The 14,268-nt window shown below is 34.2% G+C and overlaps 1 protein-coding gene and 1 non-coding gene across 16 annotated transcripts in view; both read left to right on the plus strand.

Annotated features, from left to right (window-relative positions):
- Nucleotides 1–14,268, plus strand: part of ROBO2 (roundabout guidance receptor 2) — a 1,318,500-nt gene that overhangs the window by 762,718 nt on the left and 541,514 nt on the right. For all 15 annotated transcript variants that reach the window (XM_032276618.1, XM_032276619.1, XM_032276626.1 and 12 more), the window contains exon 2: nt 11,018–11,344. In XM_032276618.1, the coding sequence (XP_032132509.1) occupies nt 11,018–11,344 (327 nt within the window). The remainder of the gene's footprint in view (nt 1–11,017; nt 11,345–14,268) is intronic.
- LOC116551096 lies at nt 5,086–5,192 on the plus strand. The gene has a single exon (XR_004268719.1). It is a non-coding gene; the product is annotated as a U6 spliceosomal RNA (small nuclear RNA).

A 14,268-nucleotide genomic window follows, 5' to 3' on the forward strand; every position in this document is an offset into this window, starting at 1 on the left:
CAAAGCTTAGCACACACATCTGTAAAATGTCATTGCTGGTGGGAATGGTGTCCTTTACACATTGACACTGGGTCCTTTCACATCTATAGTTACTAAGATTAATGCTACTGCTACAGAATTTTCACAATATAGAAATAGAATAGAAGAAAATGTAATAGAAGGCGAAAATGATAACACGCCCTTCAGAGTTTATTTAAGTAGAATCCCCTTTTCTGGAGACCAATTCCTAGTCTTCATTAAATAAATGCCAAAGGTTTTTAGAAAATTAAACATTATTAGACAATTTAATGAGTTTGGAGATTGTTTCATTGCATCACCTTTTGTAAAGCCAAATGCAATTTCAAATCACATCAAAATATTATAAATATGATAAGAAGAAGCTAAATTTCCAAGCTATCTTCCTGGAATAGGGATTGATTTTGTCATTGTAAGGTAATCTGCATAAGCCATGAAAACCTCCAATTGGGCAGTAAATCACACTTTAAAAAATACCTTCAACCATGTAAGATGTAGCAAATTGATTTGAAATAGTATTGGATGAATATCCAGGTTAATACATCGGCTCCTCACTGAATAGTTGGAAATGAATTTCTAAAGTAGGAGAGTAATTTGTTATTTCTCAGGAGGAAAACCACCCCTAACAGTTTTCTGGAAACCTTCAGATTAGGGGTTTCAAAATTTCTCTTTAATATTATATACACATGTGTATACACACACACATATACACACACACATATATATTTACACAAATAAGAATATATATATATATATATTCTTATTTGTCCATCTTTGGTTTGATTGCCTTCAGCTTCTGACTCTAACTTACACAAACAATCCTGCACTCCCCATGGGTGCTGATGCTGTATCTGACACTGGTACCCACTTGCTCAGACAGTCAGTGGCTCAATTTTGATGTGGGGAACCAGAAAATTGAATAGCACTTGAAAAAGTGATTAAGACTTACCTGATAAAGGCACTGAATGACGTGGTAGAGGAGGAAAAAAACAGGGGAAAAAGTGTTCTAATTTTTATATTTTTAGCAATTTCTGTTAATGATAGATAGGTAAAGACCTGAAATACAGTTGTGAAATTCAGATTGAAAGTTTTATGAATCTTTATTAGTTATCTTCACCTGAAAGAGCAACCCATTCACCCCAAATAAGGAAGGAAATTTTGAAGATCTTCACTGAATGCTGAAGGTTTTATTTTACATAATGAATGACATATTTTTTTCAATTTTATTTTTTTCATTTTATTTTAAGCTCTGTGATACATATGCAAGACGTGCAGATTTGTTACACAGGTGAACATGTGCCATGGTGATTTGCTGCACCTGTCAATGCATCACCTAGGTATTAAGCCTCTTATGCATTAGCTATTTATTCTGATGCTATCACTCCCCCACTCTCCCCGACAGGCCTCTGTGTGTGGACATATTTATTTTTAAGATAACCGTCTAATATAGCCAGTTCGTCTTTGGTTAAAATGATTTATAGATCATGCATATACTGACAATATGGATACATTTTATGGAAATTTAGGAATAAATTTCAAGTGTTACATAAGCTGCGTTTGCAGTCTTTTAAATTATTGTTAACTTTTGGAGAGTTTTCTTTTTTTTTTTTTTTTTGAGACAGAGTTTTGCTCTCGTTACCCAGGCTGGAGTGCAATGGCGCGATCTCAGCTCACTGCAACCTCTGCCTCCTGGATTCAGGCAATTCTCCTGCCTCAGCCTCCTGAGTAACTGGGATTACAGGCGAGCGCCACCATGCCTAGCTAATTTTTTGTATTTTTAGTAGAGACGGGGTTTCACCATGTTAACCAGGATGGTCTCGATCTCTTGACCTCGTGATCCACCCGCCTCGGCCTCCCAAAGTGCTGGGATTACAGGTGTGAGCCACCGCGCCCGGCCCTGGAGAGTTTTCTAAGAATGCATGTGATAACCATTGCTTTGATAGCAGATACAACACCTACAAAGGCTAACCTTTGTAATCTATATATTTATCAAAAGTATGAACAGTAATCTAAAGTGTGTGTATTTTTAAAAACATGTACATTGTGTTTATAAATTTAAATTGCTACTCATTATCCTCTCTTTTAGATGTATCTATTAAGACATCATTAATATGACAGCCATAGTGTGATCATACTACAGAACAATGAAATTATAGTAATTTACTCTTCCACTTGCCTCAATTTTGGGATTAATAAATACTGCAAAAAAAGAACAACAATTTAGGTAATTGCTTCAGGTGATATAACTAAGTATGTTTGATCCAGTTAAAAAGCCAAACAAAAAAACAACTGAAAACTAGTGCTTGGGATTTTCTAATAATATTTTAGACTTCCAAAATTGGGGTAAGAAGAAGAGGTGATAGAGAAAGAAGAAAAGGTTTTCCTGAAAACAGAACTTGGACCTACAGCTAAGACAACTATATCCTTCTAGTCTCAGTTTTGGAAAAAGAAACTTCAGTTGTTTAGTACTCTCTTTTTTCTCCTCATCTGTAAAGTAAGGGTTTGTAAAAGGACCACTGATAGCCAATCTTCTGTTTTCTGGACCTGGAAAGTGAGGTCACAGGGATGTTGCAGGGTGCTATTTTGCACCTAGATGAATACTTGTTGATTTCATTTCATGTGTTACAGAGTAAAATGCTTCTGCCTCCTTGTTGAATTATAGTATTTCCTTGAAGGAAGTTTTAGTTTTCTTTCACAAACTGGATAGCCCTATTAACTATTAGTCCCTCTACAAATCAAGCAATGTATTTCAAACTTTTAAATTTTTCTGAGGGCAGAAGAAATTCTTGGCAAATTCTTGGCAACTGGAAACTTTCAGAATCAAGGCTGCCTGTTGAGTTTGACAAAACTCTTTTATCCTTATCAAGAGGTTTGTCAAAACCAATTCCCTTCCACACTATGAGCCCTATAGTTTTAGGACACTGAAAAGTTAGTTTGAAATTTTCTTAAAAATAAGTAGTATTTCTAGGACTCAATTTTGATTTCGTTTCAAATGTAGACTTATTTTTATTAACATGGCACTGCTGTGCTTCCAGAAGGAATAATAATCTTATAAATTTATTTAGGCCAACGGCAAATTAGGAAATCTCCTGAGAGAGTTTTAGTAAAGTTCAAATGGATAGAATGGGCTTTGTGTTTTCCAAATATTGACCTTCTCACCATATCCTATCACATCATTGGACCTCTTAAAAAAACCCAGAAAGTTATCTCATAACCCTTTTCTAATCCCTCCTCCCTCATAAGCAAAGTAAGCTGGAATTTAATCATCATGCAGAGTTCAAGGATGGAAAAGTTTTTATGGACAGACGTGATGGATTGATGGAGTGATTCATTAATTCCATTTCACTGCAGATTAACTTAGCTCACTAATCAATGTAGATAACATTTGCAGTGGCACTGAGATATGTTTATCTCAGTGAAGTAAATTTTGAATTAGATTTATTTTGTCTAACAGTAAATAGTAACAACTTCAATTCTTTGGAAATCTAGTGTAAAGCTACCAGTCTGGTCTAACTAAAATGTATCAAGCAGTAAAACATTAATGTAAGAATGATCCTCAGAAAAGAGAAACTATTGTCAATTGGATTGTAGAGTTTTACGGGCTAAATTTTGGAAAGAATATTTGTCATAGTTTCTAGGAGGGGAAAAAATATTTTGCCAAATGCCTACTGCTCATCCTTGTGATCCGTATATATGATTTCTTTTAATCTTTGAAACCACTCTTTATAGACATCGATGTTCTGATGTACCTGGTACAAGTGAGGCATGAATATGAGCTGATTAATACCCTATGTTCTTTATTTGTACAATACCACCTCCTTCCTATTGTGATGTGTCAGGCAACCTTCACCTTTTCATATGGTGCTACTGTATCTCTCAAATCAGCAGGTGTCTCTGATCATATTCAGAATTGAAGTAATTCTGGAAAATCTTCCTAATTTTGTTTATATAATTTTTTAGGAAATATTTTGTTAAAACAGACATAGTTGTGGCTAGAACATACTGTTACATACATTTTTAAGAGAGAAAAATGAACACTACATAGAAATTTTGCTGGAGGAAGTATATTTCACATCCTGTCCCTAATTTGCCACGAAATTTTTTGCGCTCAGAAAAATTTAGAACAATTTGAAATACATTGCTTGACTTGTAGAGGGACTAATAGTTGATAGGGCTAAACAACTTGTAAATGAAAAATAAAACTCAGTTCAAGGAAATACTGTATTCAACTCAACAAGGAGGCAGAAGCATTTTACTTTGTAACACATGAAATGAAATCAACAAATATTCATCTAGGTACATTTTCCTCTTTTATTATACTGTGTGATTGAAATCTCTTCCTAAAAACAAATGTTCTCTGGCACTCACTGCAAATGAGTGGTTACTGACTAAATAAAACTAAAATCAAATATATTTATGAATTATAATTTATACTTTACCTTCAAAAGTTTGAAGTGCTAATAAACCACTGAACTTTTCAAAATATCAAATATTTTACCAAAAATCATTACAAAGTCATTGTTTGAGAGTCTCTGAGAAGCAGAAATAATCCCTTATGTAAATTAAGGTGCTTAGAACATTATTCAAAGATGCATCTGCATCTGGCTGACTATCTTGATGATGCTGTGGAATGCTACATCCAGCCAGGTCTAACTGTGTGATCTTCTGGTAAGCATGGAAAAAATGTAGCTTCATGAAACCTTTCACTGGTAATTTCTGATGCGTCTTGTTCACTATGGAGACTAAGAATTTGTTGGCCAGGTAATGTGGCTCTTACCTGTAATCCTAGCACTTCAGGAGGCCTATACAGGAGGTTCACTTGAGCTAGGAGTTCGAGACCAGCCTGGCCAATATGTTGAAAACCCATCTCTACTAATGATACAAACAATTAGCCAGATGTGATAGTACATGCCTGTAGTCCCAGCTACACAGGAGGCTGAGGCATGAGAATTGCTTCAATCTGAGAGGCAGAGGTTGCAGTGAGCCAAGATTGTGCCACTGCATTCCAGCCTGGGCAACAGATCAAGTCTCTGTCTAAAAAAAAAAATCTGTATTTAAAGAGATATCTTAGTGCTCACTTTGGCAGCACATATACTAAAACTAGAGCAATACAGAGGAGATTAGCATGGTCCCTGGGCCAGGATGACATGCAAATACATGAAGCAATAGAAAAATAAAAAATCCCAGATGATTCTGTTAAAGGTAGTTTGAGAATCAGGCTTTGAAAATCAAGGAAAATATTTTCTGCTTAAATTATGACTAACAATATTCCTGTGATACATTTTATTGAAATCATCTTTAGAAGGGGACTTTGGAATTAGCCTAGATGCCATTTGCATTATTTACTTGGTTCTCTGTTCATTTCTAAAGAAACCTGGCACATTTTGGATTAAATGTCATGAATTCTAATTCTGCTTCTCCAAACTATTCAATTATGGACAATTTACATAAGATTTCACAGCTTACTTTCTTAGACAGTACAAATAAACATTTGAATATTCATCTTTAGGACCCTCTGACCAATTTTCATCATCTTTCTTTTATTATTATTAAAGAGAGAGGAAATACACACACACACACACACACACACACACACACACACACACACACATATACACACATGTATATTTGTATTGAAGAGAATTGAAGAAATTATTTTAATTAAAACTTGACTGATAGCCCAATTACTACTTGAGATATAAAAAGATGCCAGGCATGATATCAGCCACAAATGAAATTAAAATTGTAGAGAGTTAGAGTTATTTTCATACATCACTTAGCCTATCTGTTCAAATAGGAGTCTTGAATAATTTCTCATTATATGGGCAATATTAACATTGCTATCAAAATAATTTTCATTTGAAATATGTAGAAGAGATATTTATAAATTTATTTATTTACAAAATAAATTTAGATTAAAAATGAACTTTATAATGGAAAATGATAATCAGGTACTTGAGCAGAGTGGGCAAACCTTAGTAAATATTTCAAGCTTCACAGGCTATATAAGTTTTCTTTGCTACCTCCTCCTCCTCCTCCTCTTTCTCTTCCCTCTCCTCCTTTTCCTCTTCTTTTAAAAACATGGTTAGCTCAGAGCCATATAAAAACTGGTTTGAGGCCGAGTGAGGTGGCTCGTGCCTGTAATCCTAGCACTTTGGGAGGCCCAGGCTGGTGGATCACCTGAGGTCTGGAGTTTGAGACCAGCCTGACCAACATGGAGAAAGCCTGTCTCTACTAAAAATACAAAATTAGCTGGGCATGGTAGTGCATGCTTGTAGTCCCAGCTACTTGGAAGGCTGAGGCAGCAGAATCTCTTGAACCCAGGAGGCAGAGGTTACATTGAGCAGATTTGGTGCCATTGCATTGCAGCTTGGGCAACAGAACGATACTCCATCTCAAGAAAAAAAACAACAACACAACTGGTTTGAGCAGTGCTTATCAAATGGTATTGTGCATAGAAATATCTGATGAAGAGTGGGGAATCTTATTAAATTGAAGATTCAGATTTCAGATATGTGAGTTTGGGCCTAAGATCCTCTATTTCTAATACACCTTTGGATGACGCCTTTGTTGCTAGCTGAGTGGCTCACTCTTTAGATAACAAAACTGTTGAGGTTGAGCTGTTTCATGGCACTTCATGTGATGAGCAACCCCCACTCCCTCTTAGTGTTCTATTCTGAATCCCCGGTCAGTTTTGCTGACAACTCAGCTTTATTTTCTGACCAACTAATGGAGTTGTTTTGTCCAATAATACAGAATACCCAGTAATTTAGTGCTCCTTGACAATCTTAAAGGCCCAACCTGTTTGGGAATATGATGAAAGCTACACTGCCCCCCACCACTACAACCTCCCCTATACACAATAATACTTATTTTCACACACAAGTTTAAAGAATCCAAAGACTTATGTAAGGCTCACGCACTGGGTCCGTCTTAAAATAACTGCTATTGTTATCTAATGTCTGAATTTAGGAAAGCTCAGAATTATGGAGATTAACCCATATTTTTAATATCAGCCTAAAACTTAGATTTTAGCAGTATTTCTGTATATCTATCTTTCTAATCTGTCTTTCTCCCTTTCTGTCTAATCTATCTATCTATCTGGCTGGTGAGACCTTTAAAGTGTATTTTATGTCCTAATTATCTATTGCAAACCTGATGATTTCATTAGAGCCTAATATTATAAATGAAGAAAATCATGTTAACTATTGTTAGGAGCAAGCACAAATTGTTATACACCTTTTATTAAGCTTGTTCATGGTGTTCTTTTATCCATCAATTTTTCAAAAATTTGCTTGAGATACAATTCATATACCACAAAACTCACCTGGAGTATACAATATAATAATCTTTATTACATTCAAAGAGTAATAAAATCATCACTATAATTAATTTCAGAATATATTGGTCACCCTTAAAGAAATCCCATCCCTATTGGAAGCACTTTCCCAGACCCCCTCCATTCCCCACTTCCATAGCTCAGCCCTAGGCAAGTTTTAATCTACATTTTATGTCCATGGATTTTCCTACTCTGGACATTTCACATAAATGGAATTGCATAATATATGATCCATTGCAACTAGCCTCTTTCACTGATATTTTCCATGTTCATCTGTGTTGTAGCATGCCTTAGTCATACTTCATTTTTAAGGCTGAATAATATTTCATTGTATAGATATAGCACATTTTACTTATCCGTTCATCATGGACATTTATCTTGTTGATTCACTCTTTTTATCAGTTCAGTTGGTAGATATTTGAGTTGTTTCCACTTTCTTGGCCGTTGCAAATAATACTGCTATGAATATTCATGAGTAAATTTTGTGTGGTTGTATGATTTCATTTTGGGGTGATACATATCGAGGAGTGAAATTGCTGGGTCATGTGGTAACTACATGTTTGACATTTTGAGGACCTTCCAGATTGTTTTCCAAAGTGACTGTACAATTTAAATTCACACCAGCAATGGATGAGGCTTTCAGTTTTTTCACACCTCTGGCAATACTTGTTATTTTACATTGTTTTGATTATATACATCCTAGTGGGTATGAAGTGTATTTCATTGTAGTTTTGATTTGTATTTCTCTAACAGCTAATGATGTGGTGTATCTCTTTATGTGGTTACTATTTGTCTGACTTCTTTGTCAAATTTGTCCAGCTTCTTATTCCAATCTTTGCCCATTATAAAATTTGATTATTTATAGTTTTATTGAGTTGTGAGTTCTTTGAATATTCTGGATATAAATCCATTATCCGGTATATGATTTGCAGATTTTTTTTTTTTTCTGATTCAGTGCGTAGTATTCTTTCAAGCACAAATATTTAAACATTATATAACATCCAGTTTATTTATTTTTTCTTCTGTTGCTTCCGCTTTTGGTATCACATCCCATAAGGTATCACCTAACTCAAAATCATAAAACCTTGCCTCTCTAATTTTTTGTAATCATTTTATAGCTTTACTTTTTACATTTAGGTTGTAGATGTTCCTTGATGTTTTTATAAAAGTAGGAGTAAAATGACTAAAAGAGTACCCTGTTGTGACAGTACTATAATCTTTAGGTAACATAGTTTACATATATTGTAATAATAAATGAGTAAAATTCTTTCTGTGCTCATGGGACATGCTGGATTTTAAATCTTCTTGCTAAATTCCTTAGATATTTTATCGCTTTTTAAAAATAAATCTATTATTTTATATTTTATTTAATAAATATCAGTGTATTTTATTCAGCTCTTCTTATTCAGCCCTTCTCCAGGCCTACTGCCTAAGAAGTTAGAGACAAGTTGACATAGTCAATAACACCCTAGTAGCATGGAAAATTTACTCGATTGCTTTTAATAGTAGAACAGTTTTTGCAGTAGGGAGAATGTAGGTCACTGTGCATAGGGTTATTAAAGGAGAACAAAGAGGCTATCTAAACAGGTGATTGTAGCCTACTACATGCCTGTTACATGAAAAGTGGCATAAACTCTTGATGCATTTTAGGTTCAGAATCTGTGGCTGTGTTTCCAGACCTTTACATTGAGAATATGTTTCTGATTTGCAAGCTACTCATATTTAGCCAGTGCTATCTAAACACTTTGTGAACTTTCTTGATAATGAATTTTAAAAATCATCATCACTTTTATATTCTGTAAATTTCTCGTTGCTTTAAGACCCAGTATAACCTTTGTTATTGTGATGTATACTGTAATTACCTCTCTAGATGCTTTGGTTCTCTTTAGTCCTTTTTAAATTTCTGGCCTGTGAACCATAAATCACTCTTGAGCGTTGGGTATCTAACACTTGTAATGTATACATTCCTTTTTAGACTGATGTGATTAAAAAATAATAGCAACCTTTAAAAATTAATCCACTTCAGAAAAAAAAGTTTATATGACTAAATTAAATCCCCTTTAATACATTAAAATGTGTATTTTCAATTAATATTGAGAGTGAACTGAGGTAACATTGAGAAGCAAAGGTTACTGCTATCTATTGAAGAGAAATGTGCTCATATTAAGTGACTGGTTAGAAAGTTATAAGAGCAAACTTTTAAGAAGTGCTTCTCTATATCATCATTTTGTCCCCACATACAGTGATTCCTCTGAGCAGCTCCTTTTGATTTACTTGTGGCAGCTGGTAGGACATTTTCACAAATAATGGTAATGGACACCATATAAATGAAAAATATTCAAAATAACACGTTACGCAAAAATTTGATCATAAAATATCAGCAGGTCCTTCTCTTCCTATTTCTTATGCCCCGTATGGTACCACTTTTATTGCATTCGCAGGGAAGTCACTGGTACGATCTCTCTTTCTTTGTACTGTGTGGAGGGATATAGCAAATTCTGTCAAGCATTTTTTTTTTAATGATATGGTGTATTTTTCCTTCTTCTTTTCTACCTAGACCATCATTTCCCAAGCTCAGATTCTTTTTATTTTTCTCTTTGACTATCAAAGTAAATTACAACTGTCTTCATATCTCCATTGCTATCCCTTATTGATAAGGCAGACTAAAAGTATCTTTCAATTATACACATAGTCATGTCACTGCCTCCTTAAAATCTGTGAGCCAGGCAAAATAATAGTCATAATCCTGAGCATGGTATAAAGCCCGTTGTCTCAGGCTATAAGACTGCCTTACACCTTTTTCTGCCATGTCATCTTCCTTCCTGATTGTGAAATGTAGCATGCACGTAACTCTCATTTCTTTCTCTTTTTGCCGATGGTGTCCTTTGCCTGATGTTTTTCTCTTTTAGTTGTCATATTTTCATTCTTTACAGCTCAATCTAAATGTAATTTTTTCGATTAAGAGATCTCTTATTATGCTTGATTTAGAGTTAACTTTTGAATTTTTTCTTTCTGCCTATGGTACATTTCTCATATACTTCTATGCAGCCACATTCCATCTTAACATAGTGATTTATACTTGAGCTCTTCAGTCAAATACACTTGAGTTCTAAATCCTGCCTCCACTGCCTGCTTTATCTACATTCCTGAGCAACTGACATCATTTCCTAAGCTTTTGACTCATCTGTTAAATGGAGATAATCTTTGTACATAATTTGCAGGTCTCTTTTTGTGTTAGTCTGATAACACATTGGCAGCACACTAAATGATATCTATGTGTGTCTTCTAGGTGTTTGCCGACGTGGCTTTCTTCCCCAGTATACAGTAAGCAATCTGAGGACAGGAAATTAGTCTTACTCATCTTAATCCCCATGCTGACCCCAGAAGAAAATCTCTTGTTCTGTTTTACTTTTGCTTGTCTTGATTCATGGAACACGTTAAACCTAACTCCTTAGAGTTAACATATTAATGTATTGATATATTGCCCCATTCTACAAAGGAGTTGGGATGACTTATGAGACACTTACACCAAATGAAACATAAGCAAAATCATATTCAGTGGAATAATCGAAGGGTTTAATTTGACCATCAGGAACCTAAGTGAAACTGAAGGTTTTGATAAGGAAATGTTAAAGCTTGTCTTTATTCTGTCATGTTTTGTAGGATCGCGTCTTCGCCAGGAAGATTTTCCCCCGCGGATTGTGGAGCACCCTTCCGATGTCATCGTCTCTAAGGGAGAGCCCACGACTCTGAACTGTAAGGCCGAGGGCCGGCCAACACCCACCATTGAGTGGTACAAAGATGGGGAGCGGGTGGAGACTGACAAGGATGATCCCCGGTCCCACAGGATGCTTCTGCCCAGCGGATCCTTATTCTTCCTGCGCATCGTGCACGGGCGCAGAAGTAAGCCTGATGAAGGAAGCTACATTTGTGTTGCAAGGAACTATCTTGGTGAAGCAGTGAGTCGAAATGCATCTCTGGAAGTGGCATGTAAGTGAATATAATGAGCCTCATAGGCACATTTACTTTTATTTATTTCAAGTAAGTTTTGATGTGTTCCCATAGATGCTAAAGCCCAAAGAATCAAACGATCAACACACTGCATAATTTTACTCGGCCTTCTTCAAAGAAGTCTGGTCGGGATAATATCAAGCCAGGGAGTTGTAGAAAATTTGTTTATATGAAATCAGGGTGGTCAATATGTTATTATAAGAAGGCAAAACGTCAATGACGCTGTTCATACTTAAGATTTGAATTAATGAGAGACGTAGTCAAGTTTTAAAGTTGGCTATCTTCAAATGAAAAGTTTATGTGTAGCATGACTTTAAAGTTGGCTATGTTAAAATGAAAAGTTTATGTGTAGCATGACAAGGTGTACATTTAATATTGTCCCTATTTCTGTTATCAATTTAAAGGTAATTATTTATACACGCACCCCACACACATATAGATATATACATTTACTTTGAAATCTAACTTTTATCAGCAACGTTAGAAAGAACATACTCTCTTATTCTGTAGGTTATCCCTACTCTTCTATTTCCAGGCTCCATTCAGGAATTATAAGGTATGGCAAGGAGAATACCCCAACAATAACGGCAATTATACTTTTTAATTTACTTATTCATTTATGATAAAGCTTATCAGAGAAGAGACCTGCTGTCTGCGGGAACAGAATATTCATATATAGGAGGGTTTCTCACTTCTACTCAAACTTGGTAATCAGAAATAGCTAAGGACATGCCTTACTGTTGGTGTTTTTATATATATTTTTTTTCATCAGATAGTGCAAATAACAGTGGTAAATCAAGATATCAGTGTTTTCCATCAGTTTGAACATTGACTCCATAACTTCATGGATCCTTTTCTAGAACAAAATTAAAAATAGGATAGTTATTTTTCTCATTTGTAACTGAGGGTTTGGGGTTGTAATATAAATAATACAATGCAAGTTTGATATTAAGTTATCTGTTTTGAGGAAAGATTTTATCTAGACTAAATTGTGAATAAGATGCCAACAATTATGCCTTAAAATGTTTGTACTCTTCAGCTTTCTTGTTGTCATGTACATCTTCAAAGATAAGAGAGTTGGGAAATTTCAAGATGCTAGAGTCTTAGGTATATAGCTGCATATATTTTCTCCTAAATAATAGCTCATGGGCTTATGTCTTTCTTTAGGTAAATAAAAAGATACTATTTCTTATGCAGCTATCCCAGCGAAGGCTTTTGTTCTTAGGTGTCTGCTTCTGAGTTATAGTTTCTGCTAAGAAATCTGGAATCTACTGATGCTGGAAATGCATAATTCCAATAGGAAAAGACTAGGAGAATCCTAAGACTCTTATTTTTTATTTTATGTGAAGTGCCTTGAGATATGAGCATTTGGACTTTAGTTAACAATGGCATTTTATACTGGCCACCAAATAGTTTTATTTGTATAAAATGATACTTCAAAAAGCCCTTAAATTAAATGCAATTTAATACAATTTGAAATATACACACAAAAATTCAAGAATGCAAATATCCATACCTGTTCCATTTCTATTTGGAAACATCTTATTTTGGAAACTTATCAAACATGTTGAAATACTTCAATCCCAAATTTTATTGATTTTTTTCCCCAACAGATCTTTCTATAGTAAATATGACTGCCATTATTCTCCCATTTTCTAGATAAAGAAAATGATGCCCATAAAGTTTAGGTGACCAAGATGCAGACAATAAATTAATGAGGGATCCTAGACCAGATCCTGAATCTTCTAATTTTTATTTTTAGGGAATTGTTCCATATTTGAAGAAACACTCTGAATGAAATCTGGTCTGTTTTAAATATATGAAAATTAAGAATTTTGAGTTTTTCATAATGTTTAAAAATTTTATCTAAGCAGCAAATAACTCGTTTAAATTTTTAATACAATTTTAAATTTCAAAATTAAAGTCTATAAAAATTGGCCAGTCATTTTATTGTTTGGCAGTTATACATTTACTTTTTATCCTAAGCCTTTGCTTTGTTAAAATTGGTCCCAGCACACATATCTTTATTTTTATTTCATCTAAAAGAATTGCTTTCTTTTCTAATTGCGTCAATAATAGTGAATCAAACTGTTTTAGGAAGAATATTTTAAACCATGATTTGTGTGTGTGTAATGTGACAGTAATATTTTTTTATTTTGAAATACATGAGCTTTAAGAAATGCTTGATTTACTCATGACCTAGAGAGGAAAACAAGAAGGCTTGCAAATTGGATTAGGTAGTGAATAAAATTCTTTCTTCTAATGCCATGTCAACAGTTTATTCCATTTGAAGCATCACAAGGTCAAATAATATTCATTTATATGTTGCTCATCTCTTTCCATTAGCTTATCAGTCTTCTTTCTTTCCTTATGTATTTCATAAAATGTGTTAATATGGAAATTTGGGTCAAAGTGTTGTGATTTTTCAGTACCTATTGGTAAATAGTGTGCATTTTTATAAAATGATAAAGGAACAGCTCTAGAGGAACAACTCCAGATTATGTTAAACTGATCTTCGTATTTTAGAAAACTCAACATAGATACTCATTTTGGTACATTCACTTAATCTATTAATAGAAGGTGGATAGCCACTGAAAGAAGTGTTAAATATAGAAAAAGACACATTCCAATCCATTCTCAAAGAGCTCACATTCTAGTTGGGATGACAAACATGTAAATAAATAGTTACTATAATAAACGAAATAGATAATATAGCTTATTATAAAGACATGTAAAAATACTATGCAAATCTGGAGGCAAGATATCTAATTCTTCCTAGATAGGTAAATTTTAGATATGATTCTAAGAGGATACATTCTGCTAAAAAAAAGCTGCCAACAATCTAAATGCTTACCATTATCATTGGCTAAATATATTGTGCAATCTATATAATAGAATACTCT

Source organism: Sapajus apella, unplaced genomic scaffold (genome assembly GCF_009761245.1).
Source record: "Sapajus apella isolate SASKATOON/1434 unplaced genomic scaffold, GSC_monkey_1.0 scaffold8, whole genome shotgun sequence".
NCBI classification, from domain to species: Eukaryota; Metazoa; Chordata; class Mammalia; order Primates; family Cebidae; genus Sapajus; species Sapajus apella.